The sequence below is a fragment of the Scophthalmus maximus genome, chromosome 3, assembly GCF_022379125.1.
Source record: "Scophthalmus maximus strain ysfricsl-2021 chromosome 3, ASM2237912v1, whole genome shotgun sequence".
Classification (NCBI taxonomy): domain Eukaryota; kingdom Metazoa; phylum Chordata; class Actinopteri; order Pleuronectiformes; family Scophthalmidae; genus Scophthalmus; species Scophthalmus maximus.
Genome location: NC_061517.1, coordinates 10,982,190 through 11,006,455, shown reverse-complemented (window position 1 = coordinate 11,006,455; position 24,266 = coordinate 10,982,190). Strand labels below are relative to the sequence as shown.

The following is a 24,266-nucleotide window of genomic DNA, read 5'->3' as shown; positions in this document are numbered from 1 at the left end:
TTGAGGAGAAATCTGATCGTCTTGTCCAATCACCGTTCACGTTATTGTATTTCCTTTCCAAAATCCAATCAAAGCCCAGAGCCAGCTCCTGGTCCCGCCCATCTGAAATGTTGTCCTAACTGTGGCCATTTTACACTCGAGATCCACAAGAAATAAAACTCGCTTCTCACCCGGATTTCAAACTGACATGTAACGAGCTGTCCTCGGTTACATGTGACGCTGGTACGTGTTTCTACGAACGGACACACAAACGCAGTCGTTGTGTTTTGCAGCGGCCGACATCCTTTCGGCGGCAGCGTCTTCGCTCGGACTAGCTAGCTCAGGTTAGCATAGGTGGTAGCATGTCCGCTAACCGATATGACCGCCACACGTCATTGTTGATTTCAGCTTTTTGTGGGGGATAGTACGTTTGCGCATGTGTATTTTGCAGCACATCCGTTAGTGATGCAAGGTTGAGCCTCTGGTCAATCATTAGCCGCTTCTTTTGTGAATGGTATGTTAAAAGCAGCGGCATCATTTTGAAGTTGGAGAAGTCTGTGCGGTTCCACCGACAATGCAGCAAACCTGGAGGTAGAGGCAGCGCTAGCTGCGTGTGTTGAGTGCACACACCGCTGCCCTGCATCTGCATCACTGCAGCTGCTTCATGGTTCTCAAAGACAAGCTATATGTACAATCAGACTGATTATTGATTCTCTTTGAAACCAGATTGAAACGGACAGACACTAGGACCAAAGTCAGTTGGTTTGACATGGACTATAAGAGGAGGTGAGTTAATTTTAAATACATTTTCCCCCTTAAGCTGATAATACATTGTCACACCAGTCCCTCACATATTCCTTTCATGGACAGCAGGAGCGGGCGAGGAGACCGCACAGGTCGCTATGGCAACACCCACAATGACCACAACTTTCGGGACATGGACTACAGAGGCTATGGCCAAGAGGATGAGGAGGCGGGAGAGGGATATGATGGCAGACCAGAGGGGGACAGACCGTTTGGCCTTGATGAGCAATCACTGGGTGCCCCCGACTTCTCACCGGGTCATCTTCAACACCGCCCGGGGTTTCACAAGAGAGGAGAGGGCAGAGGGGACATTGTGCATGAGAGGGAAAGGCTCCCGTGGCCCCCTTGCTCTCAGTCGCAGCCCGATCTAGCCCTTCCCATGCTGCAGAGAGACGAGGAAGGGTCCAGGCGGGAGTTTGAGCAGTTACAGCCCAGCCTGCAGGAGAAGGGTCGAGGGAAAGGTGTAAGAGGCTTCCCTGAGAATAGTGCCCATTACTCGGGGAGCAAGGAGGGCAACTGGGGTCGTGTCGGTGCCCATTCTGAAAAAATGGATTACAATACAGCGAGGCAGAGAGAGGAAGACAGGTTCTCTCGTGGGGCGGTGAAGAGGAGGGTAAGTTAATGCAAGTTCATCCTCTTATTAAAGGCTGCTTCAGTTGTGTAGTTGACATTTGTTGGTAATTTGTGACAGGCTTTTCCAGTGGGGTCAGAGGAGCTTGGTTGTGGGAGCATTGGTTCAGACCTGTGCCTTGACGAGTTGGATCAGAGGGACCAGGACTACCGTGCAGATCTTGACCACAACCAGAGGCCCAGCAACATCATAATGCTTCGCATGCTTCCACCCAATATCACAGCCAATGAGGTACCTGCATGTCTCATGGGCACATTTGTCTCAACAGTGGTCAGGTGATCTATGGGTCTCATTGTCAGTCGGCATGAATGGCTATAATTTGTTTTCATAGATCCGGGCACAACTCCAGGAGCAGGGGATTCAGCCAAGAGAGGTTCGCCTTATGAGGAACAAATCTTCAGGTGAGAACTTGCCCAATGCTTGGATTTTTTTTTTCTTTTTCCTTTCTTCCTTCTTCTCCTATTCCGTTCTTCTTATTTGACACACTCATCCATAACCGGCTCTGTTATTTTCATTCTGTTGCAGGTGACTTTATCTTATTTGCTCGTTCTTGTCTTTCTTATTAATAAGTGTCATCACTATTCTTTTCCTACTCTCTTACTTTCTTTATTTCATACTCTGACAGTGGAGCAGATTATATTTATGCAGTTAAACATAGGCTCGTGCTTAGATTCCTGCTTTGACTTGGTCTGCTGGTGTCTGTAACCTCCCAACAACATATCCATGCATGCTTCAAAGGAGGGCTCTATCTATATTTGCTGCTAAGAGAAGTATGCATGCATACAGTTATTGGTTATAGATCTTCACTCCATGGCTTGAAATTTCTTTCTCACTATGGCTCTTTTATATTCTTTACCCCCATTCTGCTTCATCCATCCTGCAGTGAGGTGTGTCTGAGTAGACGGATATTGCTCCTCTAAACTAACAGTGTCAACTGAGAAATGAAAAGCGGAAGTAGAACCGTTTGTCATTGTCGCTTTTTTTTTTGAGTGTCTGAGCCTCCGAATCAAAGTCCTGCAGCTACCTTTCATCCAGGAGAGTCATCCATACCATTCAGAAGGTTATTCATTAAGGTCATCGTCTCACTGTTCTTTGAAACCAAAAACTACAATACCATGATTTTTTTTTTCATTTTAAACCAAAAGAGGTATATATATATATAAATATCACTCTCCTGTGCTTGCATATGATCGCACTTTTAAAGAAAGGCCATTTTATCCTCTTGGCTTTTTTTTTATACTTTTATACTGTTTCTTTCATTTCAATGAGGAAAATAATGACTTAAACACACAAATTGGAACTTGGAATGTTTTGCTTTTTAATTTAGTTTTGTCTATTGGTAATTTTTTAGTTTACTACAAAGAAACATGGTATGTTCGTTTTGTTTTGGGTTTCAAATGAAAAACTGAACTGCCTGAACATACATAGACTGCTAACTCACTGGTGGTCTGTAAGCTGTGCCTATCTGACTTGGGTTCACTTGCAGTCCCCTGCTCTGCTCTGCCTTTCTCTATCACCATTTCTCTGTTTTTAAGAAAAGTCAATTTTAAATAAGTTAATGATAACCTTTTGTGATTGCACTCAATGTATTCCGAGTTGTGTAAGAAAAGAAAAGAAAAAAAATGTAGTTGTAAAACTAAAAATGTTACACAGTTTATAGTAATGCATGGACAAGGATGTGGAGCTTTTACTATGAATCAATCCACCACAGTGCTACATAGTTCAGTCTGCCCTCTCACTCGATTTGTCTGCGTGCGTGTGTTTGTGTGTGTTTTCTCTCTTGGTGCCTGGGTTTCATTCAAAATCAGCCAAAGAGCTCAGACACAAAAAGTGATGAGTGGGTAGGAATTTCCCTCTTTTCTCTCTCCCTCTTTCCTTGACCCTGTTGAGACACTGTGCGTCCTCCCGCCCTTGCAGAGAATTTGACAGTGGCTCTACAACTGTCTGTCAAATGTGTTATATCCAAGGGAGAGAGGAGGCAATGAGTTTAAAAAAAATTTTTTTAGTGCTGATACAGGGTCTCTCTCTCCTCTGTACATGAAGCACTAACCCCTCACTGCGTTGTTGTTATGTTGTTGTTGTTGTTGTTCGGTTACCATGGCGCTGGGCGGTGTCCAGGTCAGAGCCGAGGATTCGCCTTCGTCGAGTTTAATCTCATACAGGAGGCCACCCGCTGGATGGAGACCAACCAGGTCACTCTCCCCCTACACAGACACAAATACACATATATACATGCATACAATGGGACTTTTGGGTTAATATCAGGACAGATGTACAATAACATCATGCCCTGTTATATGCATATGATGCAGTCCAGCATGGTGTAGACATGGAGAAGTAATTTTTGTCCTTGAGGTAGATGGATCTTAAACAAAACAAAAAAAGGCTAATTCGTGGCATTTATCTGTCTCCCAGCTACATAGTTTTCATAACTTGACCCTCCCATTCACATTTACTCATTTGTCCAAACCCCCAATACAAGCTCCTCTTTCTAAAGCGACACGTTCTCACGCTCTCTCCTAAGTTTACCGTATCACCTCCTGGACAGTATGAATATGATTTCTCACATGGTCTATTGTATGTGGAATGAGAATGAATATAGTATTTCATTTTCATGGTCTTTGAACTTTTCATATCTGGGTTATCTAACGTCTTTAGGAAGCAGCTATTTGTCTATTTGGGAGGCAAAGGTGTTGACAGTGGGATGGGATTGTGCAGAAAACTGAGAGAAGGTTCCCCTTAAGGGGGGAGGGATGACACAATTGAACAGAACACACTGTGTCCTTTTAAAAATGGACATCTACACACACACACACACACACACACACTACATATACACCATCTCAGTCCGTCCCAATTTCCTAAAGCTGAAGGTTGCAATTCTCTGGTGTCCTCTTTCTTTCAGCCTCAATTCTACTCTCTCTTTCTCTCTGTCCCTCTCATTCTCTCTCATCTCTTGTCAGATGAGGCCTTTCTCTGGCATGTGTGGCCTAATTATCACTGATAATCATTCTTTGTTTCCCCTCCCTCTCTCTCTCTCTTTCTTTCAGGGAGTGCTGGCGATTCTGGGACAGAGGGTGTCGATGCACTTCAGCGACCCAAAACCACGTGCCAACGAGGACTGGCTCTGCAACAAGGTTGGTTATTTGTGTGTTTGCACTGCTTTACATTAAATTGTGTGTTCTCAAATTGCTTGATGCCTTTTCATTTAGTAAGTCTTCTTACAAGAGCTTTTGCAACATTTCAACAGTGTGGTGTGCAGAACTTTAAAAGGAGAGAAAAGTGCTTCAAGTGCAGTGTTCCTAAATCAGGTAAACTAGCTATTGTAAGTATTATTATTTGTTTACAATCACACAAGTTCTCTTAGCAAACAGTAATGTACAATGGCATGTTGTCTTTCCCCAGAGGGTGAGCTGAAGTTGCCCCAGTTGCAGACGGATTTGCCTATTGGACTTGAAAAGGACAGAGCCCAAGGTTTGCTGCCCTTGCCAGCACCCTACCACTCCTCTGGTCCTACTGTCACTCCAGGACTGGCAACACAGCAGGCAGATGTTGCCAATGATAGTACGTCAGTCTCTTGACATTTTTACCCTCATGGCAATATTTACAATATCTATCCATATGTATTTCAATCAACCTAGCTATAGCTTGCAAACCAGAATGGGATAATAGGTTTCACAAAACTATATATTATCTGTTACTTGGATTGTTACAGAACCAATGCGTAGGATTTAGGGGGATCTATATGCAAAAAACACTCTTCCAAAGTGCCCACCATGTTACACCACCATGTTTCTACTGTAGCCTAGCATGGACAAACCACACTTACACTGTCTGGAGGCCCTTTGATACTTTTACGTTACACAAAGGCCTCCTTATGCTTAGAAAGAGAGCGGTATTCGGTTGTTCGCTATCTGCAACCTCGCAGTTGGGCGCCTCTAGATTCTACACAGTGGTTCTTTAAATCATGGGTTTAAAAAAATAAATAATATTCTCTCCTTCAACAGCTCTGATCCTTAGAAACCTCGGTCCTCACACTTCAGTGGAAGCCATTTTATCGGCTTTGGCTCCATTCGCTACACTCTCCCCTTCCAATATTCGCCTAATCAAGGACAAGCACACGCAGCTCAACAGGGGGTTTGCCTTTCTACAGCTTTCTACCATAGTGGTGAGAAACTCAAGTTTTTCTGTAAGGCTGATTTCTAAATAACCTTTATCCTAAACACACATAGATATTACACACTCTTAACTCACTGTCTCTGTATGTTTTAACAGGAGGCATCTCAGCTGCTCCAGATCTTACAGGCTCTCCAGCCAGCTCTCACTATTGAAGGGAAGCCAATTTTGGTGGAGTTTGCCAAAGGCTCCAAACGGTAAACACTCATACCATCCGAACTTGGCTGCAAAGGAAAACACAAGTGCACTACACTGATGTTATGATTTCAAGTCACATAAAAACTCAACTTGGCCGTGTGAATAAATTGGATGAGAAACATCTTTGGAGAAGATGACCTAAAATGACATTTTAGATAGTTACTGTTATATTCTTGAATCTCAAGAAAACCTTTTTGAAATGTAGCTCCCTGCTTAAAATCACTGAAACACTCTCTGTTCTGTGCCAGTGACGTGTTCCTGACTGATGGAAGCAGAGTGAGTGCTGCTACAGTGGCCAGCACAGCTATCGCTGCTGCACAGTGGGCTGTCACACAGGTAAACTTTCTCAATGACTTATGAGTACAGCAAAGAAAACACGAATGCACATCTTAAATGTCAAAAGGAACATTTGTGAGTATTTTTTGTGTGTTTTCAATGATCTTTTTTACACTCTCAGACTGCACCGAATGGATCCAGTGGAAGTCAGAGTATAGATACAGCCGTTTATCAACAGGGGGCAGCAGTAACATACAATCGGGAGAGGCATGATTTCTCTGGACCAGATGGCACAAGTTTCAAGGCCCAGGCAGATACCAGGGTTCCTTCTTTGCCCGGTGCAGGTGCAGCCCTGGTGGCGGCATACAGAGGAGGAGCTGCCCCAGGTTGGTATCTCATATACTTAGCATATAGATCATATTACCCTTACAATCTGAACAATTTGAAATGAACCTTCAGCTTGTCCATGTGCAGCTACCATTTCTGAGGCAGTGACATCGGGATCACAGGTGGTGCAGCAGCCTCTCAGTCATACGCAAACTGCTCTTACCACCACAGCTGCTGCCATAACAGCCACACAGGTAAAGTACTGTTTTCTGCTCTTATTCCTTGCAGTACTTCAACCATTACCTTCTTTTTTCTTTTTAAGAGCTCTATCTCTCCACAGGTTGAGATAGTGGGAAAACCACAGCCAGCTGCTCCCAGCCAACCTTCTACCCCAGGCACTGAACACGAACTCCAGCAATATCGTAAGTCTTTGCGTATTCAGTCACACGATCAACAATCAGGATAGTGTGTGTGTGCCTGTGTATTTTTTGGTCTCTGACCTTGAGGCAAATGTCCTGTGTCTTTTGACTGTAGCCGTGCCAGACGTGTCCACATACCAGTATGATGAAAGCTCTGGCTACTATTACGACCCACTCACAGGCCTCTACTATGATCCTTCCTCCCAGGTAAAGAGCGGTGTATGTCCTGTAATCTGAATGATAAGCCAGCACTTTTTCCAAAGTGTCTTCTTGCTCACATTTCGGTCTGGTGTTGTGTGCCCTCCCTCTTTTCGCAGTACTATTACAACCCTCACTCTCAGCGGTACATGTACTGGGATGGAGACAAACGCACCTACATTCCCGCCAGCCAGTCAACAGCTGACGGCGCTTCCATGAGCGAAGGCGCCGCCCCATCGGAGTCACTGTTTGCTTCTCCTGGTGGCAAGGAGAAAAAAGACAGGCCCAAGAGTAAAACCGCTCAGCAGGTACTGCTCACACTCACACTGACAGAGGTGCAGAATAAATGAAACTGACCAATGAATTTTATTTAATTAATTTCATCACAAGGCACTTAACAGAGTCAAATTGACACTTTACAATAATATAGAGAATGCACACGTCTGTTTGGGTTTTTGTTTTGCTTTCCTTTGTGTTTTTGTTTACACGTTAACACACTTGCAACCAAAATTATGTTATTTTACACCAATGACATATTCTCAACAAATAATGACAGAGGTGGTATTTATTGCACGGCTCTGGTTGTTTGCATTGCATTTTATTGTGAAGGTGTTAATGGTATTGTATTCACAAATTGTAAATTTTCCTCTGTTTGAATCAGTTTAACTGAGTAACTCGTATTTCTTGGTGTACGTGTTGATAGATTGCCAAAGATATGGAGCGCTGGGCTAAGAGTCTCAACCGACACAAGGAGAACATGCGTTCTGTGTCCTCCTCCCCCGCCGTCGGCTCTACAACTTTGCCTCCTGGTTTCACCAGGGCACCCGGCCACAGTCGCCTAGACGACCGTCGAGAGTCTGCCAGTGCGGATGCAGGCTATGCTGTTCTGGAGAAAAAGGTGCATGATCCTTATATAGAGACACGTGCTCAGCTGTAGACACCTGCCTGTCCTCAGGACAGCATGGATGCTCATAGTGAGTGAGGAGAAAGTCCAGAGAGCTCAGGCTGAGGCCCTTACAACCATCACTCCTGTGTGAGAGTAATAAGAGTGCCTGCCCTAATCCCTCTGCCGTTTCTGTCCTGCAGGGGGCCCTGTCTGAACGGCCTCAGATGTTTCTGGACCAGATCCGGCAAAGTACAGAAGTAAGGACATGGCCACAGTCTTTTTTGTTTGTTATTCTAACACCCTATCCTTTTATGTTCCTTTTCCTCAAGCATAAAGTCAATATCCTTGTGTCTGTCAGTTCCTGACATCATGTCTTTCCTCTGTAGAGTTCCCCTCCACAGCTGCAGGGTCTGGTCCCGGCCTACAGCGGAGAAACGGACAGCGATGAAGAAGGAGGCGACAAAGATGAGAAGGAGGGGAAAATGACGGACTGGGTTAAACTGGCCTGTCTGCTGTGTAGGAGACAGTTCCCCAGTAAGGAGGCCCTCATCAGGCACCAGCAGCTCTCTGAGCTACATAAGGTGGTTAAACAAACACACAGGTTGACTTTCATTTTACACCATTACAAACATTAATTCCTGGTTGGAATCTGTTTTCTGTGTATTTTGCTAAATTTGTGTCTCATACATTCTTTACTATCTATTATCTCGAGCAAAGGTGCAGCCCTAATGACATTTCTCTTGTAATGAGGTTTAAACTTTGACGTCGTTATCTGTCTGCCCTCAGCAAAACTTGGAGCAGAGACGAACCCAGGTGGAAGCTGCAGGCAGAGAGGTCGGTCAACCCTCCGGATCTGACAATAGACAATCGAGTTTGACAACATTCCATGGAGTAATTATTTGTTGCTGATTGAGAGCAGTTAGTGTTGATGTGATGTTCCCTTTTTTTGGTTACAGAAATTTCTGGATGGACCTGAACCTCCTGTTCTTAAGAAGAGGAAGTTTAGCCCCATGTAAGCAGCAGTGAAGTAACGAACACTCAACACTGAGTTGATGTCTTGTAGTGGTTTCAGGTTTACAACAAAAGAAAAAGTTTTGGATACTACCATGCATTTTTCCTTAAAGTAATGGTTTTGTATTCTAACTAAATCCCACAATTTTATCTTATTTTGTGTGTGTGCTCAACGTCGTTTCATTGTCTTTCTTTCTTCAGTGATGGGATCATGGGCAGCACTCTTGGTGCCAGGATGCTGCAGGGAGGTGTGAAAAAGGGGCTGCTATTTCGCAATATGCAAGTGGAGTGAGCTCTCACCTTAAATCCTCGACATCTTGACCCAGACAGGACGAGGACAAAGCCCAGCACGCAACACTTCACGATTATCGTCATATAGATAAACCTCTTCATTTTGGTTTGACTTTACAGTTACCTCAAAAGTGATAATGCGCGCATATGAACTGATCCTGTAGCAATGGATGTCAGGATATTGCACAGTATGCACCTTTTTTTTTTTTTGCTTTCTTCCTGTATGATGCAGTCTTGCGTTCTCTCTTGCTTCAGAGCTTGTGTCTGATAAACAAGCCTTATGTGGTTGGGAAACATTTGCTGTTGAAAAGTGAAAGATCCGTGTGGATCTTTGTGGCAGCAAATGGGATTTTTCTAATATTACTGTCTATGCACCATAGATTTTTTTTTTTTATTTAATGATAAATGCCTTACCATTCAGTGAATGACTGATCTGGGCATGAACTGTGTATACATTCTATAATGAGCACTTTTATATCACAAGTGGGAGCTAAGAGACTGAGGCCCCTCGAAATGGACAGGGTCCCACTAACACTAGCGTGTGTCATTTTGTCAAATTACAGGTGTGAATTCCCAATGTAAATACATGCTTATCTCTGGAGAAAATTATTTTTTATGTCTATTTGTTTCAATCACCTGTTTCATCAAGCTCATGTAAATGAATTAAGAATCACACATTCTCATCATTCTTGATGATTGGCGACTTGTGTGGGCGAGCCAGTAATCAGATGTATTATTGTGACATTTTAACTTTGAATCTCTAAATCTGCAATTTGGAAGTAAAAAACAAAAATGAGTAATGTAGTGTAACTAAAAAAAAGCAAATGCAAAATGTTGACCTGTAGAAGTTGCAGAGAAGTGTTTTTTTGTTTGCCTCTACAAATGTGCCCTTGTTGAGTTTCCATGGCAACGGCAGTACACATGCTTCTCGGTCTGCTCGTCAGGATGAACTACAGTTAGCTATATGGAAAGGTTAATGTTACCATTTGCTTCTTGGTAAGACCACAACTTACTGTTGGTTGATCCATAGCGGTATAATGTCAGTGTTTGCAGTAGCGGCTGGTGGGTAACCTCTCACACACACACACACACACACACACACACACACAACAATCGAGCTGCTGAGCCTGTTAACGGTATCCATTTTGAAGAGGATTCATCCACCTGCTGTCCTCTAAATTATGTAGTCTCCCGTTTTTAAATTATGTTAGAGATTCAGAATTCTACCTGACAACATGAATGAACTCAATTCTGATAGGTCATCATCTTCCACAAAGGGAGGCCAAGTCCCTTCAGCCTCCTTTGATATCGAGACGAAACTCGGCAATAACCCGACCAGTCGCGCTACATGTGTGTTCAGTTAAGACAAACCGAGCGGGTCTCCGTTGTCGTCGCGTACAACTTTCTTCTCTCTCCATCCCAGATGTCAGAGGAGGCGCTGCCTGGGTGTTCGTAACGGGGAAGATGGAGAGCGGAAGTGTAACAGGTTAGGTGCCGCTAACACCAGACAGTCGTTAGTCGTCAACCGGTGGACGACGACGACAACAACATCAACAACAGCAGCAGCAGGTTGACGGTCCAGTCATGTCGGACGTAGACGGCGAGGATGATGAGACCTATGAAGTCGGAGACAACGAGAAGGTAAAGTTGAAGGGCCGCAACCAACGGATCCTTTTCACCATCGACTCATCTGACGATGGTTTTCTCGATTAATCGATTAGTTGTTTGGTCCATGAAGATGGTGTGACGTTTTGTCCACACACCAAAGGGATTTGGTTCACTGTCGAAGGTGGACAAAAGAAACCAGACAATATTCACATTTAAGAAGCGGAAGTCAGAGAATTTTCACGCCTTTTTCTCCCCATAAAATCTACTTGAACCGATCCATCGATTATCAAAATAGTTGGCGATTAATTTGGTCATCGATTACTGAGATAGAATAAATCTAGACCAAGAATCACGATATTTACTGTGTTCCCCCCACTTTTCCAGCTGGAAGTCGGAATCTAGTCCATTTACTTCAGTTTATATAAAGTCATAGTCCAGGTTAAGCAGGTGTAAAGGACTGTACTATCAGATCCTAAAGCTGCAGTGTGGACGGTTGGCAACTCATCCCCCAGAACGACTCCCCTAAATGCCATGATCAACTTTTGACAGGCGACTGTAAAGACACTATGGTCAGAAACCCCCTTACGAGACTCAGAGGTTCGATGTTGGGCCCCCGGGTCCCTTGAAACGATTAAAAATGTGAGCACTAATTTAAAAAAGGTTTCGTCTAGAAGGCTGAAGTACTTTTACTCTATAAAAATCCCTCGTTAACATCCCCCGAAGGGGCTACAGGCTCAAATTGTGGCCCCCTACATACATAAACATTGGTGTAGTTAGTACCACAAGTATGATTCTTTGATATCGTCCCTCTATTTGCTCTACAGGTGCAGATTTGCCCTTTGACCCAAGAAACCATAAGTCAGGGCCTGTCATTACTTTGCCGAACCGGAAATGGACTGGGACATGCCTTTGTCAAACTGAACCTGAAAGACAAGTAAGGGGACAAAGATACTTGCCAAATAAAAATGTCTGCCTTTGTCCTGCTATTTTTTTTGTTCATGTTATCATTTGTATTTCTTCTGATTCCCTTTAAAAAAAAAATTCCATTTGTCACTCAAATTCCTCAGAGGACTGAATGACATGGCTGCAATTAGCAGTTTTATTCACCTTCGTTTTCTGGACGTATCCAACAACCACCTCACTGATCTTTCCCCCCTGGCGACACTGATCCAGCTGCTTTGGCTGAAGGCAAGGAGCTCTCTCTTTATTCGTTTTACATATCTGGGGGCTGCCCGTATATCTTTCACTCTTAACTGATGTTACAATCTTGAACGCACCTCTTCTTCTCCAGATTGACAATAATGCTGTGGCATGCTTCAAAGGGCGTCCGTTCACTCAGTTAAACTACCTGCAGTGGCTGAGTATGACGGCCAACCAGCTGACCGACCTCAGTGGCCTCGTTGGACCTGCTCTGGAGACCCTCAATCTAACAGGTTGGGCTGTTGGTTTTCACGGCAGTATAGGTGGTGTTTTCTGTGATATCATGCGAGTGATTGATCCTGAAGAGAGGTCAATAAACTTAGGAATAGGTAACTTTCCCTATCATTTTAAATGTAGGGAAGTGAAAACAAGATATGTGAACTGATTACTTGATCAGAGGGGAGTTCACCATCCCATATGTTATCATTTATCACTTATTCCTCAGCGAGATATCAAATATCTGACTCTTGACATGACATGTTGAAACCTCTTTGGTAGGTAACCGTATTAACCGTATTAATGGACTTCAACGTGGGAGTTTTGACAACCTGGCAACCCTAGTGCTGAAAGGAAACCACCTCGAGACCACTGATGGCATCAACCTTCCAAACCTGCGGCAATTATATCTAGTAATAAGACAACTAGGATTTGCTTAATACTGTAGCAATAGTACCCGTGTGATTATATCTTGGCTCTCTGTTCAGGCCCAAAATATGATCATACGTCTGGAGGGTTTGGAGAAGTTGGAGCGCCTCACCACCCTCCATCTTCGAGACAACAAGCTAGCCACTCTGGAGGGTCTCAGCCCCAGCATGAGGTGTCTTCAGTACCTCAATGTCAGGTACACAGTTGTATCACAGCTTTACTGATAAGATCAAAGTGATCTGGTACTGGCATAATCAGTTCAGTAAAAAACACCAAAATAAAATGATATATCCCAGATTATATATGCCAAATATTTCTGTCTTTCTCTCTCTTTAGAGGAAATGCAATCTTGGATGAGATTTCCCTACAGTACCTTGGGCTTGTGTCAAAAACACTACGCACCTTGGTGCTTTCTGACAACCCAGTGGTGGAAACGACAGACCACCGACTAAGTGTACTGATTCTCGTGCCACAGCTGGAGCGAGTTGACAAGGTTCCCGTCTCCCCTGAGGAGAGGATTGAGGCCCGGGACAAAATCAAGGTAAAGCGAGAGATCATTTTATTTCTCTTTGTGGCATGGTCAAAAAAACCAAAAAAAAACCAGTTTGTCTGCTGGGGTTTCTAATGACATGCATATCATTTCAGGAACATAAAGAAGAGGAAGTGCCTGAACCATAAGATTTGAAATAATGGCCAGAATAAGGAAGCGTTTCACTTCCTCATTCCTCACACGTTAGGTGTGACTGTGAGAAGCATTGTGCATCTTGTATGATGCATCATCCATACATTTGTACATTACGAGTGCTTGTGTCATCTTTTCTCACAATTACAATCTTTTTTATCCATAATAAAAATCTTTAAATTTGTCACTGCTGTTGCATCCATTGACGCGTACACATGCAGATAATCAGATTAAGTTACAAAGCCAATGTCGGTGACAAAGGAATAGGAAATAAGTTGGAAATTGAACCCTGTGTCGTCTCTCTTTTTCCCGAGTAAGGATGAGAAGGCAAAATCTGCCACCATTTCCCCGTTGGCAGCCTTCCAGCGGAAGATTAAAGGGACAGCGACATGTACAGTAGGATATGTCTGGAAAGTCAGCATGCTGAGTGTGGTGTGCTATCAAAATAGGATCAGAGTACGCACACGGTGGTATCGGATAAGACAGTTGTTTCTACGTGTTGCCTCTTAAAATATCAATGGCATTTCCACACAGTGGACCAACCACCTCACTGATGAGACAGTGACATTTTCTTAAGAGTCCATTTGTAATCAGAACAATTTAATATGAGCTCTGTCGTTGTATTTTCCGGATCATTTCACATCAAAGCCACATAAAGCATCCACACACCTATCGATACTTTTAACCTCGGCTCGTATGTGCAGGCCCACGCTCTTGTTACTGAGGGTCATTGAAGGGATCAGCGGTGAGGACGCAGTAACTTGCACCACCGCCCGTCCTCCAATGAGCGGGTGAGGTGGGCGTGGCCGTCGGAGGAGCCATAAGTCGCCCTCCCTCCCTCGTGCCTCCTCTTCGAGTGTGTTCTCACCGGACTGCTCTGTGAACGGCGTGGCGCAGCGACCAGCACCAGGAAGCAGACTTGACTTAAGAGCCCATTAACTTCTCTCAGCACACAAAAAGAATTAAAAAAAAAAAAGAATCCAGAAAGCATGTCTAGCTACCACAAGCCCGACGAGAAAACCCTGCAGGGGCTGAAGGACGTCGCCAACAAGCTGCGGATCCACTCCATCAAGGCTACGTGCGCCTCCAACTCCGGGTGAGTCATTCAAAAAAGAAAAGTCACTCGCGTCATGCGCAGCGAGTTGTTGAATATGAATAAGAAAGAAACGCGTGTTGTAGAAAGGGAAAGAACCCGGAACCGAGCGGAACGTGTTGTACGTGTGCGGCCTGCGGCTGCACGTGCAGCAGATTGCCTCCACGCGCAGCCGACGCGGCTGGCCGCTGATTACGTAATCTCACTTTTGAGAAAACGTTACGCTAGTTTCGAGTCCAGTTATGTGTTTTCCACGGTGCAAGCTAAGACTTAGCATAAGCTAACAGTCAGCGGGGGTTTTTAATTGCGACGCTGACAAATGAAAACGACCGGTGTCTGAGGACGGGCGTGTTGCGTCGAGCTGCGTGTCGCTCACTGTCACTTGTGGAAGTCCCCGGGTGGAAATGATGATTAGCACTCGTTGTCTGTTCACCAGCTAGCAAGGAATCACATGAGCTCACACGAGGGTGAATCTCGTGGACAAGCGCGACGCCACAATTTAATTAAAGTTGCAGCCGCGTCTCTAAAAAGAGAAACTAAAAAAAAAAGCGCCAGGACGAAACTCACTTCGCTGCAGACCCACGCCCCCTGAATCGGCCTGCAGGGAAGAGGTGCCGGCGCGCTGCCAAAAAGTGATCGTCCGCCAGAAACTGATCTTGGCAGCTGTGTGGGGTTTAACGATAAGTGCATGGGTTATAATCTAGGAGAGAGCAGGTAAAATCATGCGTTCATAAGAATAATTGCAATAATGTCTTAATTGTATACATAACGCATCGTGTTAACCAAAGTTATAATTATTGTAGTGATATGTGCAAAACTTAACAACGATAGGATCGTCTTTCCCCTGAGCAAACCATGCCACGATATAAACGGCAGACACGAAACGTTAACATTTCACAAAGACATATGTTTGATATTGCTACGGACGTGAAGTTGTGTATATGTGGTCGTTGTGAAAGTTTGATCCAGATAAAAGCCAGCTTCTGCCGGACGATCACTTTTTGGCACCACACCGGTTATGACTGCAAACGAAAGAAGTTTGTCACCTGTTGCGTTGTTGATTCATCCCGAAAGTCCCCAGAAGCTTTGTTTTCCCGGGAGGGTTTTCCTTCTCGATGTTGGAGAGCTTGATCTTGGGAGCTTGGAAAACATCACATGCTTGTAATTCAAATTACAATATTGGGTGTGGATTCTTAGTACGGTCAGCTGTTCAATTTGTGTCCAGAGGATAGTACTCCTTACTATCAAACTTGTCTCAGAAAAACAATACAATAAAATGAGTGCCCATCTACATTTATTGCATTCAGTAACATTCTTCTGCACTCCATGTCCTTTATATTGCACATTTTCCAATTTATTCTCTTTATTTAGTTTCCTGTATATTTTACATACTGTACAATATTTCCTTTCTATTGCACATTTTCAATTTCTTTAGTTTTTATATAACGTGTGGTTTCGCCTTACCCTTATTTTGCATTATTTAGAATTTATTTATGTGTATATATTTATCTTATTTTTTTATACTATTGCACCGTGGGTCTGAGAGAAATGGATTTTCAATTCCTCTGTATGTCTGTAACATATTGCAGGAATTGAAAATAAAATTGACTTGACTACTGTTCATATTACATTTTTTTTTCATTTTTTTTGTTTTTGTCTTGTCTTGTAGCCTTCAGAATATGAACCTTAACACAGCAGGGGAAATGGCGCTGACCAAGACATTAATTCATTCATTCATTCATTTATTTATCACCTAACAAAGTCCTATTTCGAAGTTCTTTCATTCAAATTGTCTACATGATTACCAGTACACTCCTTTTTATTAATTATCACCCTCCCAAGATATCCAGCATTGGATTTGGGACAAAAGTGCAACGTCTGAAAAGAAAAAGTTTGTTGAAGAACCAGTTTTTGTCACTTCCTTGTGTCACCGGAGGAAATGTATCACTCGGTGTGTTCCAATAATGTCCAGATTGTGAGGCCTTGACAAATGTGTTGATGATGATATCTCCCTTTAACAAAGGGTGTTTTGAGTTTTGACACCACATGCTCATCACTTGTTGTTCCTCACTATGGGACCGATACGTAACATTACACTTGGAGTATGTGGTTGCTTTTGTTACGGCTTCTATGAATTAACCTCAGTCTTTTTCAGCAGGTTGTGTCTCAAGCAGAGGACACGGGGTAAACTGAGCACTGGGTTTTTTTAATTGTATAATTTAACAGTGACCATGGTGTATGTTTGAATAAGATAACCCAGTGTGTTCCCAGCATGGTTGAAATGATGCCGTTTTGTAACCTTACCCACACAGGGAAGCTGTGATGCTGTTGGGTAATGTAGAATTTCTAAACCTGTCGATTACAATATTTGGACCACTGTTGTGCAGCAACCAACGGTTTCGAAAGTTGTCCTCTTTTTTTTTTTTTTTTTTTAAAGCTCTGGCGTGAAGTAACATAACTGAGGTGATCGTGCTTCAAATTAACAACCTGTTGACGTACGAGTGATATTCCCTTATCCTAAAAATGGGATTCAGCTCCAAATCTCTGTTTGGAAGTTTGCGCCAAACTCTCCTGGAATGATTAAGAATATTATTCTTAATATACCCTTGTGTTCTTGTAAGGAATTCTGAATGTAGCAACACGTGCATGAGTGTTTCTTTTTTCTTTTTACGTGTTTTACTATAATCTCTAATGGGCTGTCTCTCTCTTTCTCTCTCCTCAGTCACCCGACATCATGCTGCAGTGCAGCCGAGCTCATGTCTGTGCTCTTCTTCCACACCATGCGCTACAAAGCCGACGATCCTCGCAACCAGTGCAACGATCGTTTTGTGCTCTCAAAGGTTGGCAAAAAATAGATTTTCTTCAGTAGGTCAGTGTACTTGAGTTTTGGTTATGCTAGTGTCTTTTAATAAAAAAATATATTGTCTCTAGGGCCACGCTGCACCTATCCTGTATGCTGCCTGGGCAGAAGCAGGTTTTGTGAAGGAGTCTGATCTGCTCAACCTGCGCAAGATTGATTGCGACCTGGAGGGGCATCCTACACCAGTAAGCCTCCCTTTAGTTTTTTGGGGAGAACAGAGAATATGATGTACCCATTACTCTATGATCACTTATTTTTATTCCCCTCTTTCCTGTTTACCAGAAACTGGATTTTGTAGATGTGGCAACAGGCTCTCTGGGACAGGGTCTCGGGGCTGCCTGTGGGATGGCCTACACTGGCAAAAACTTCGACAAATCCAGGTGAGTAGATCCAGATTTTTTTAGACTTCTAATGTTGATCTGCAACATACTTGCTTAGTTTTGAGCATTAATTCAAATAGAATCCATTTTATGGTGTGTTAAGTTTAAGAAGTAGATTACTTTAGGGCAGAAGTTCTTTTTTCTCCGTCCTGACTTTGTGTAAATGTGATGTCATGTACTGTGTTGTTGACTCAGCATTGATTAAAAAGAGTGTAATGCTCTAACTATTGGGTTCCTGATGCCCCATAATCTGTAAACTGGATAAATCGGTTGTAATCTAGTTGTAATTGTGTTAAATCCACTCCGCAGCAGGCGCCAACAGGGTCAAAAGGTTTCTGCACTGCACTCAAAACGGAGTTCCTTGCCTATGAGATGCTCCGATCTTTCTTTTGTTGGAGGAAAACTACCACCATGATGTTTAACAAATCAATTGTTTTATCCTAAAATATTATCCTAAAAATAATAATAATGTACTTGCATAAACAATGCTGAAACAAGATTATCTGGGTTGTAGAAGGCAACGGGATGCATCCAGTTTTGACTGTAACATAAGTGGGAAGGATAAAGTGGTTCTTTGTTTTGAGAACAATAGCATGATTGACCCTTGCCCCCTTTCTCAATTTTTGCCATAGTTACCGCGTATACTGCATGCTGGGTGACGGAGAATGTTCAGAGGGTTCCGTGTGGGAGGCCATGGCCTTTGCCTCCTACTACAAGCTGGACAACCTGGTGGCCATCATGGACATCAACCGGCTAGGTCAGAGCGAGGCTGCGCCCCTGAAGCACGACATGGAGGTCTACCGCAAACGCTGTGAAGCTTTTGGGTCAGTACCGACTCCCAAATTTCCACACATCTGTTGTCATCTAATGCCCCAAGGGTCCATCGTGAGGTGTTGGCACACATCAACCTTGGAAACGACTCTAAATGCAATAGCAAAATTACAGATGGCCTTTTTATTATCATATTTTTGCAGTTGACTAATCAGAATCTCGTGATACACAAATTTCAAAAGCTGTTGGTACGGGATTTAATGTGGTCTTTATATTACTATACTGTGTACTATATAACATTATGTAATTTCACATTGTCAAGGGTTTCATTTATCTGGCCACATTTTGCACATTCCTGTTCACGTGATTGCAGGACTCTCTACCCCTCTTTTTTAAATGTTGACCTTTTTGTTTCCGTCTCTGCGCCCCTTTGCTTGATTAATAATTTATACGTTTGCTCAAAAGTTTGATACATCCCCGTGCTTTGGGTTAATGTTTAATTTTAATGTGGCATGTTGTTAAAAATCATGGCACATTTCTGCAGGTGGAACACTTATGTTGTGGATGGACACGATGTGGAGGAGCTGTGCAAAGCGCTCTGGCAGGCTCAGCAGGTCAAGGGCAAACCCACTTGCATTGTAGCCAAGACTTTCAAGGGCAAAGGACTCAAAAGTAAGTGACATTTTCATATGTTGAATATTGATTACTTAACCTTTTTCTTCAGTTCTGTGAATTTGATTGTCTTGCTCATTGCTTGGCTTTAGATATTGAGGATCTTGATAACTGGCATGGAAAGCCCATCCCCAAGGATAAAGTCGACAACATCCTGAAAGATCTAAATGCTCAGATCCAGGTCCCCAACAAGACCCTTTGCCCCGAACTCCCCAATGATGACACGGCACCTGCAGACCTCAGCATCATCTCCCTACCCTCACCCCCAGCCTACAAAAAAGGAGACAAGGTACTCTTGTTCCTTAATGCAGGCAGATTGTAATTGGTACAAAGCCTCTTCATATGTCATTGATCAAGAGGACAGTGGCGTAAAGCAAAATGTTGACATAGAAGTCTCTTGTTTGCTTAGTGGTTTGGAAGCCTTGCTAATCATTAAACCACCCGAGATAACATTGAACCTTCATATAGAATATTGTGTTGTATTAAATACCTTTTTTATTTATCTTTCATTTACACCCATTTCCTTTGTTCTGTCAGATGGCGACAAGGCGAGCATACGGTGTAGCTCTAGCCAAGCTGGGCGAGGCGAGCCAGAGAGTGGTGGCTCTTGATGGAGACACCAAGAACTCCACCTTCTCGGAGACCTTCAAGAAGGCCTTCCCTGACCGTTACATCGAGTGTTTCATCGCCGAACAGAACATGGTACACAGTAGTTTGGTCCTGTGAAGTGTGATTTGATTGCTCTTGATGCTTTCCCTCTGATGCAGTTGCGCATTTTTTTCTTTTTACGCAGTTAAGTGAATTCTGATCATTTTGAAACACATTAATCATACTAGTCAGAGTTCTTCTGCATAATTTTCAAAAATGGTTGGAGTCAGTTAACACGGAAGGCAATTGATCATATAACTGTTATGAAAGACTCCTAAATCTGACTTACTTTACACTCTTTACTACCATAATCTGCTCCCAATTGGTCTAATCTGTTACTATTCATTCTCCAGCCTGATAATCCCAGCCTCTCTTTACTGCTTGTAACCTGTGACCAGTTTACGTGAGCCGCCAGCCTTTACTTAATCTCATCCAATGTCATTAACACTAACTGATTTTACGAATGCTGTCGCAGGTCGGAGTGGCCATTGGCTGCGCCACCCGTGACCGCACGGTCGCATTCGCCAGCACATTTGCCGCCTTCCTGTCTAGAGCCTATGACCAGATCCGCATGGGAGCCATCTCTCAGTCGAACGTCAACCTGGTGGGATCCCACTGTGGAATCTCCATCGGTGAGCTTTCTTCTTCTGCATCACTTATTTTCTGTTGGGGAAGAGTTGCGTGCCCCCTTGTCCCTGACTGAGCTCATGACCCACCTTCAGGTGAGGATGGTCCTTCCCAGATGGCCCTGGAGGACTTGGCCATGTTCCGTGCCATCCCAACATGCACTGTGTTTTACCCCAGTGACGCAGTGTCCACGGAGAGGGCTGTCGAGCTATCGGCCAACACAAAGGTTGGTGGGCCACCTCGCAGTGAAGCTTATCCAATAAGTTTGTCTTTGCAATGATGAGAGAGAGTAACATGTTGTAACACATCACTATGTTCTCAGGGTATCTGTTTCATCCGTACCAGTAGACCAGAGACCGCAGTCCTCTACTCTCCAGATGAGAAGTTTGAAGTGGGTGTAGCCAAGGTAATGATCGATACAATGTTTTTACACTGCGTTATTGGCAACACGAAGAGATGCTAATGACTCTGAAAAAACTGATGTATGCATGTCTGAACTACAACAGGTGGTGCGGCAGTCTGACAATGATCAGGTGACTGTGATTGGAGCTGGTATTACTCTCCACGAGGCCCTTGCTGCTGCTGACATGCTGGCCAGTGAAGGTAAACCCACATTGCCCTCTAGTGGATGAATGTAGGAATTAGTCTGAGGCCTACACCCTAAAACCACCATCTGCAATTCCATCATTCGATACAGGAAATGGGGGTCATCGACTCCTCATTTATCTGGTTTGGCCTGATAAATATAATTTATGAATGCCCTTAGGAAAGAACATCCGAGTGATTGACCCGTTCACCATCAAGCCTCTGGATGCTGCTACCATTCTTTCCAGTGCCAGAGCCACAGGTGGTCAAATCATCACCGTGGAGGACCACTACAAGGAGGGTGGGTTGTTTTCTGTTTTTAGGCTTGTCATGTTTCAGGGTTCTTTAATCATGTGCCATAGATTAAGAATTTGCAGGCTTTGTTTCTTGCCAAGAATACACCTGGGGCCATGATTGCACACTAAAAGGGTCAGTAAGAGATTTTGGAGAAAGCTTGACTCTTTTGTTGTTGATTTTACTGCTTTGGCCGGGCTGCAAACCATACATTGGGTATGGGAGACCAACGCACTAACCACTAGGCCAAAATCGTGGAGTTGCTAGCAGGTTGCCACCTGCTAGCACATCTCTTAAGGTGTTGACGAGTGGTCTTTACAAACTGCACTCGCAGTGTTGTGGTGCGGTCCGCTCCATTTTTTTGATTTACAAAGCCAAGGCTAAGGCAGAAACCCAGATTTTATTTCGCTGCCAACATAGATGCAACAGCTAGTGGACCGCGAGGAAATATTGTCTGATTTACACAAAATGTGTATTGCTTTAGAATCGCTAACTGCCCTTTAAGTGGTATTGGCTGGCCCTCCATCTCGAGTGAGATTTCAAGACAAGTTCCTTGGTAGAGTATTTAATAAAACCTTGCCATGTCTTGATGATTTGAACTAAAAAAGAAAACACCCGCATCACCAGGATTATGTCTTGATGCACTCTTGGCCTCTCTGATGGTCTGTCTCCTGTGTCCAGGTGGTCTTGGTGAGGCAGTGCTGGCAGCAGTGGGCGCGGAGCCCGGCATCATTGTGAACAGACTGGCCGTCTCCGGCGTTCCCCGCAGTGGAAAGCCCACTGAGCTGCTGGACCTGTTTGGCATAAGCGCCAAGCACATTGCTAAGGCCGTGCGTCAGACCTTTGCAAACTAAGCGATGCTCCGGATCTCCCACTTGTTGCTCTGTTGAGTCGCACCCAACCTTCTGCCTAACTTAACAGCTCCCTGGCATGTTCACACGAGGACCATTGACTTCTGTGCTCAAATACCATCTTGTAGCTTTGACTCAAGTGCAGTGCATCATTGACACAGCTGAAGTGATGGAGGGATGGCCGCAAAGTGTGGTCAGAGCCTTTAGTGTTAATAATATTCCTTTCTGTAAGGACCTACTAGTAACCTCTTACCAGGTTCTGCTCATCCTGCGACAGCATTCCTTTCTCGTTTCCTGTATGCTTGAATTGGCTCAGACAAAAGCTTCGCAGAATACTGTAAATGTGGTATGCCAACAGTTGGATTCAAAATCCCATCATACCAGCAATCTGTCCACGTTCGGAACCTTCCTGAACTGTCAGGCCACAACTACTGTTGCGTTAGGTCTTTTCTTTTCCATATTCTCAATCTCCATGCCTCATGTCCTTTTCACTTGTCTTACATTCCATCTTTTTTTTTTCTCAGAGCAGTTACTGTTTGTCACATCTAATGTACTAGATTACTTTTGTAGCTGTGTTCAGCTACAGTTGTAAATGCTTTGGCTGAGTACCAGAACTGTTCTTCAAAGACCCAGTGTGAAAAGTTGAACCAGTTTAAATCTGGACAGTTTTATCATTCCTCTCGCAGTTCCTGACCACATGGGCAATCACAGTATTACTTGCATTTCAGGTCACCTGTCGTCCTGTTCATTTCTGTGATGTGCTGAAATAAAAATAATTGACCCAAAAATTAGCTGTCTGTCTTTTCTAAATATCAATGGTCATTAAATTGATAATTGTACTAGTGCTATAATCTTGACAGAATACTAACAAAAACACTTGTCCATCTCAGAATGCCGAACAAGAGCACTGGTTTACTGATGTTGGTGTTCAGCTCAAAGCACCATTGTGCTACATCTGCTAGCATGGCTGTAGACATTTAGTCTTAATTTAACTGGATGTTTGCTACATGTCTTTTTTTATATTGAAGACTTTGAATTATGTTTTGGTTTGTTATTTTTTTGGAGGGATGGGGTATTTGTTAGCATGCAGTTTTTTGTTGGAGTGTTTCACTTTAAGAAAAAAAATCCTATTCTGTTTGCAGATAACTTTGCTGCATTTAATTAATATTTCTCGAAATTTTATCTTTCAACACCCACCTTGCTTTTGAGAGCTGTCTTTACAGTTTTGGATGTTTTACGCTTGAAAGACTGAACTCACCTGTTCAGACTGCACCTTCCTCCCTGAATTTATTATATAAAAAAACAACTTCTACGATGAGCACTCAAAGTTGGTTTTTGCCTATTTGATGAATGTTTATCTACTCTATTAATTCTTGCACTCTTGGGTAATATCTTCATCGCCGCATCTGCTCAATGAATGTAATGTGATGAGTACCATGCTCCGCAGTGGAAATTGTTAATCCTGGGTGTTGTCAGACTGGGGTTTAGGATGAGGTTGAATGTGGTCAGTGGGTTACTGCATGCTCATGTCAAGATTTAAATGAATGGCCTTTGGACGGCATCGCTATTTACCTTGGACGAATACACCAGGACCTGAGGGTTTCAGTGTTTAGTGCTAAGTTGTCCAATGTGCTATTTGGAACATGTCTGGGTTCTACTGTCGCCTCGGTCTCATCAGCTGATCCGCACTTCCAGAAAAAACAAACCCTATAAATGGCCAAGAACTGTTGAAATGTTGATCTATAAATTAATCCTGTCACTCACAGAAGTGGTTGTCAGAGCTGTAACAACAGCCATGTACATTTCAACAGGTAGCTGTGTGTGTATGTGGTTACTGGGCAAATAAAGAGGGGCTGTCAGCAGTTTGCAGGCCACAGTGAAAATCCCGCTTTGGCTCAGCCAGTGGCACCTGCCTGTCTTTGGCGTTGAGTGTGAAGATGTTCACGCACAGTATATATGTGCAGAATGTAAAGATGGGCTCATTGTCCGATTCTCAGAGGCCATGTTTGTTTTCATACATGGATGCGAGTGGAGCTCAGCCAAACAAGGTTGACTCCATCCTGAACTGTCTACTAACCCCGTCTCTTGTTGTCCAAGGTCAGAGATCAGCATTCCCTACGTGGATCCCGGTTTGATTCAGTCGGAAGAAAAGCA

General features: G+C 43.6%; 3 protein-coding genes and 1 long non-coding RNA gene across 10 annotated transcripts; 3 read left to right on the top strand and 1 right to left on the bottom strand.

Annotated features, from left to right (window-relative positions):
• The first annotated feature begins 78 nt into the window (after positions 1–78).
• rbm10 (RNA binding motif protein 10) lies at positions 79–9,869 on the top strand. Of its 7 annotated transcripts, none has more exons than XM_035644767.2 (23): positions 79–222; positions 706–765; positions 853–1,396; positions 1,475–1,645; positions 1,746–1,815; positions 3,533–3,606; positions 4,465–4,551; positions 4,665–4,725; positions 4,820–4,978; positions 5,422–5,582; positions 5,690–5,787; positions 6,037–6,124; positions 6,246–6,450; positions 6,539–6,645; positions 6,732–6,813; positions 6,926–7,017; positions 7,128–7,316; positions 7,712–7,906; positions 8,095–8,151; positions 8,281–8,475; positions 8,681–8,728; positions 8,851–8,906; positions 9,107–9,869. In XM_035644767.2, exons 2-23 carry the CDS (start codon positions 749–751, stop codon positions 9,195–9,197), a joined length of 2,847 nt encoding a protein of 948 aa, XP_035500660.2. In that variant the 5' UTR covers positions 79–222; positions 706–748; the 3' UTR covers positions 9,198–9,869. The 7 variants fall into 7 exon arrangements, with proteins under 7 accessions (XP_035500660.2, XP_035500657.2, XP_035500659.2 ...); XM_035644764.2 differs by having other exon boundaries at positions 5,422–5,603; XM_035644766.2 differs by having other exon boundaries at positions 850–1,396.
• Positions 7,356–10,417, bottom strand: LOC118316727. The gene is made up of 2 exons (XR_004795251.2): positions 10,210–10,417; positions 7,356–8,315 (listed from the first exon to the last, which is right to left on the bottom strand). It is a non-coding gene; the product is annotated as an uncharacterized LOC118316727 (long non-coding RNA).
• A 57-nt stretch (positions 10,418–10,474) lies between these two features.
• On the top strand, positions 10,475–13,518 carry lrrc23 (leucine rich repeat containing 23). The gene is made up of 8 exons (XM_035644806.2): positions 10,475–10,837; positions 11,629–11,738; positions 11,872–11,992; positions 12,096–12,237; positions 12,503–12,633; positions 12,709–12,845; positions 12,986–13,190; positions 13,295–13,518. The coding sequence occupies exons 1-8, from the start codon at positions 10,781–10,783 to the stop codon at positions 13,325–13,327; spliced, it is 936 nt and encodes a 311-aa protein (XP_035500699.1). The 5' UTR covers positions 10,475–10,780; the 3' UTR covers positions 13,328–13,518.
• A 664-nt stretch (positions 13,519–14,182) lies between these two features.
• tktb (transketolase b) lies at positions 14,183–22,900 on the top strand. The gene is made up of 14 exons (XM_035644775.2): positions 14,183–14,427; positions 17,147–17,264; positions 17,356–17,469; positions 17,567–17,664; positions 18,297–18,488; positions 18,980–19,107; positions 19,200–19,396; positions 19,645–19,809; positions 20,231–20,387; positions 20,478–20,608; positions 20,705–20,788; positions 20,889–20,985; positions 21,149–21,268; positions 21,943–22,900. The coding sequence occupies exons 1-14, from the start codon at positions 14,321–14,323 to the stop codon at positions 22,113–22,115; spliced, it is 1,881 nt and encodes a 626-aa protein (XP_035500668.1). The 5' UTR covers positions 14,183–14,320; the 3' UTR covers positions 22,116–22,900.
• Positions 22,901–24,266: the final 1,366 nt, after the last annotated feature.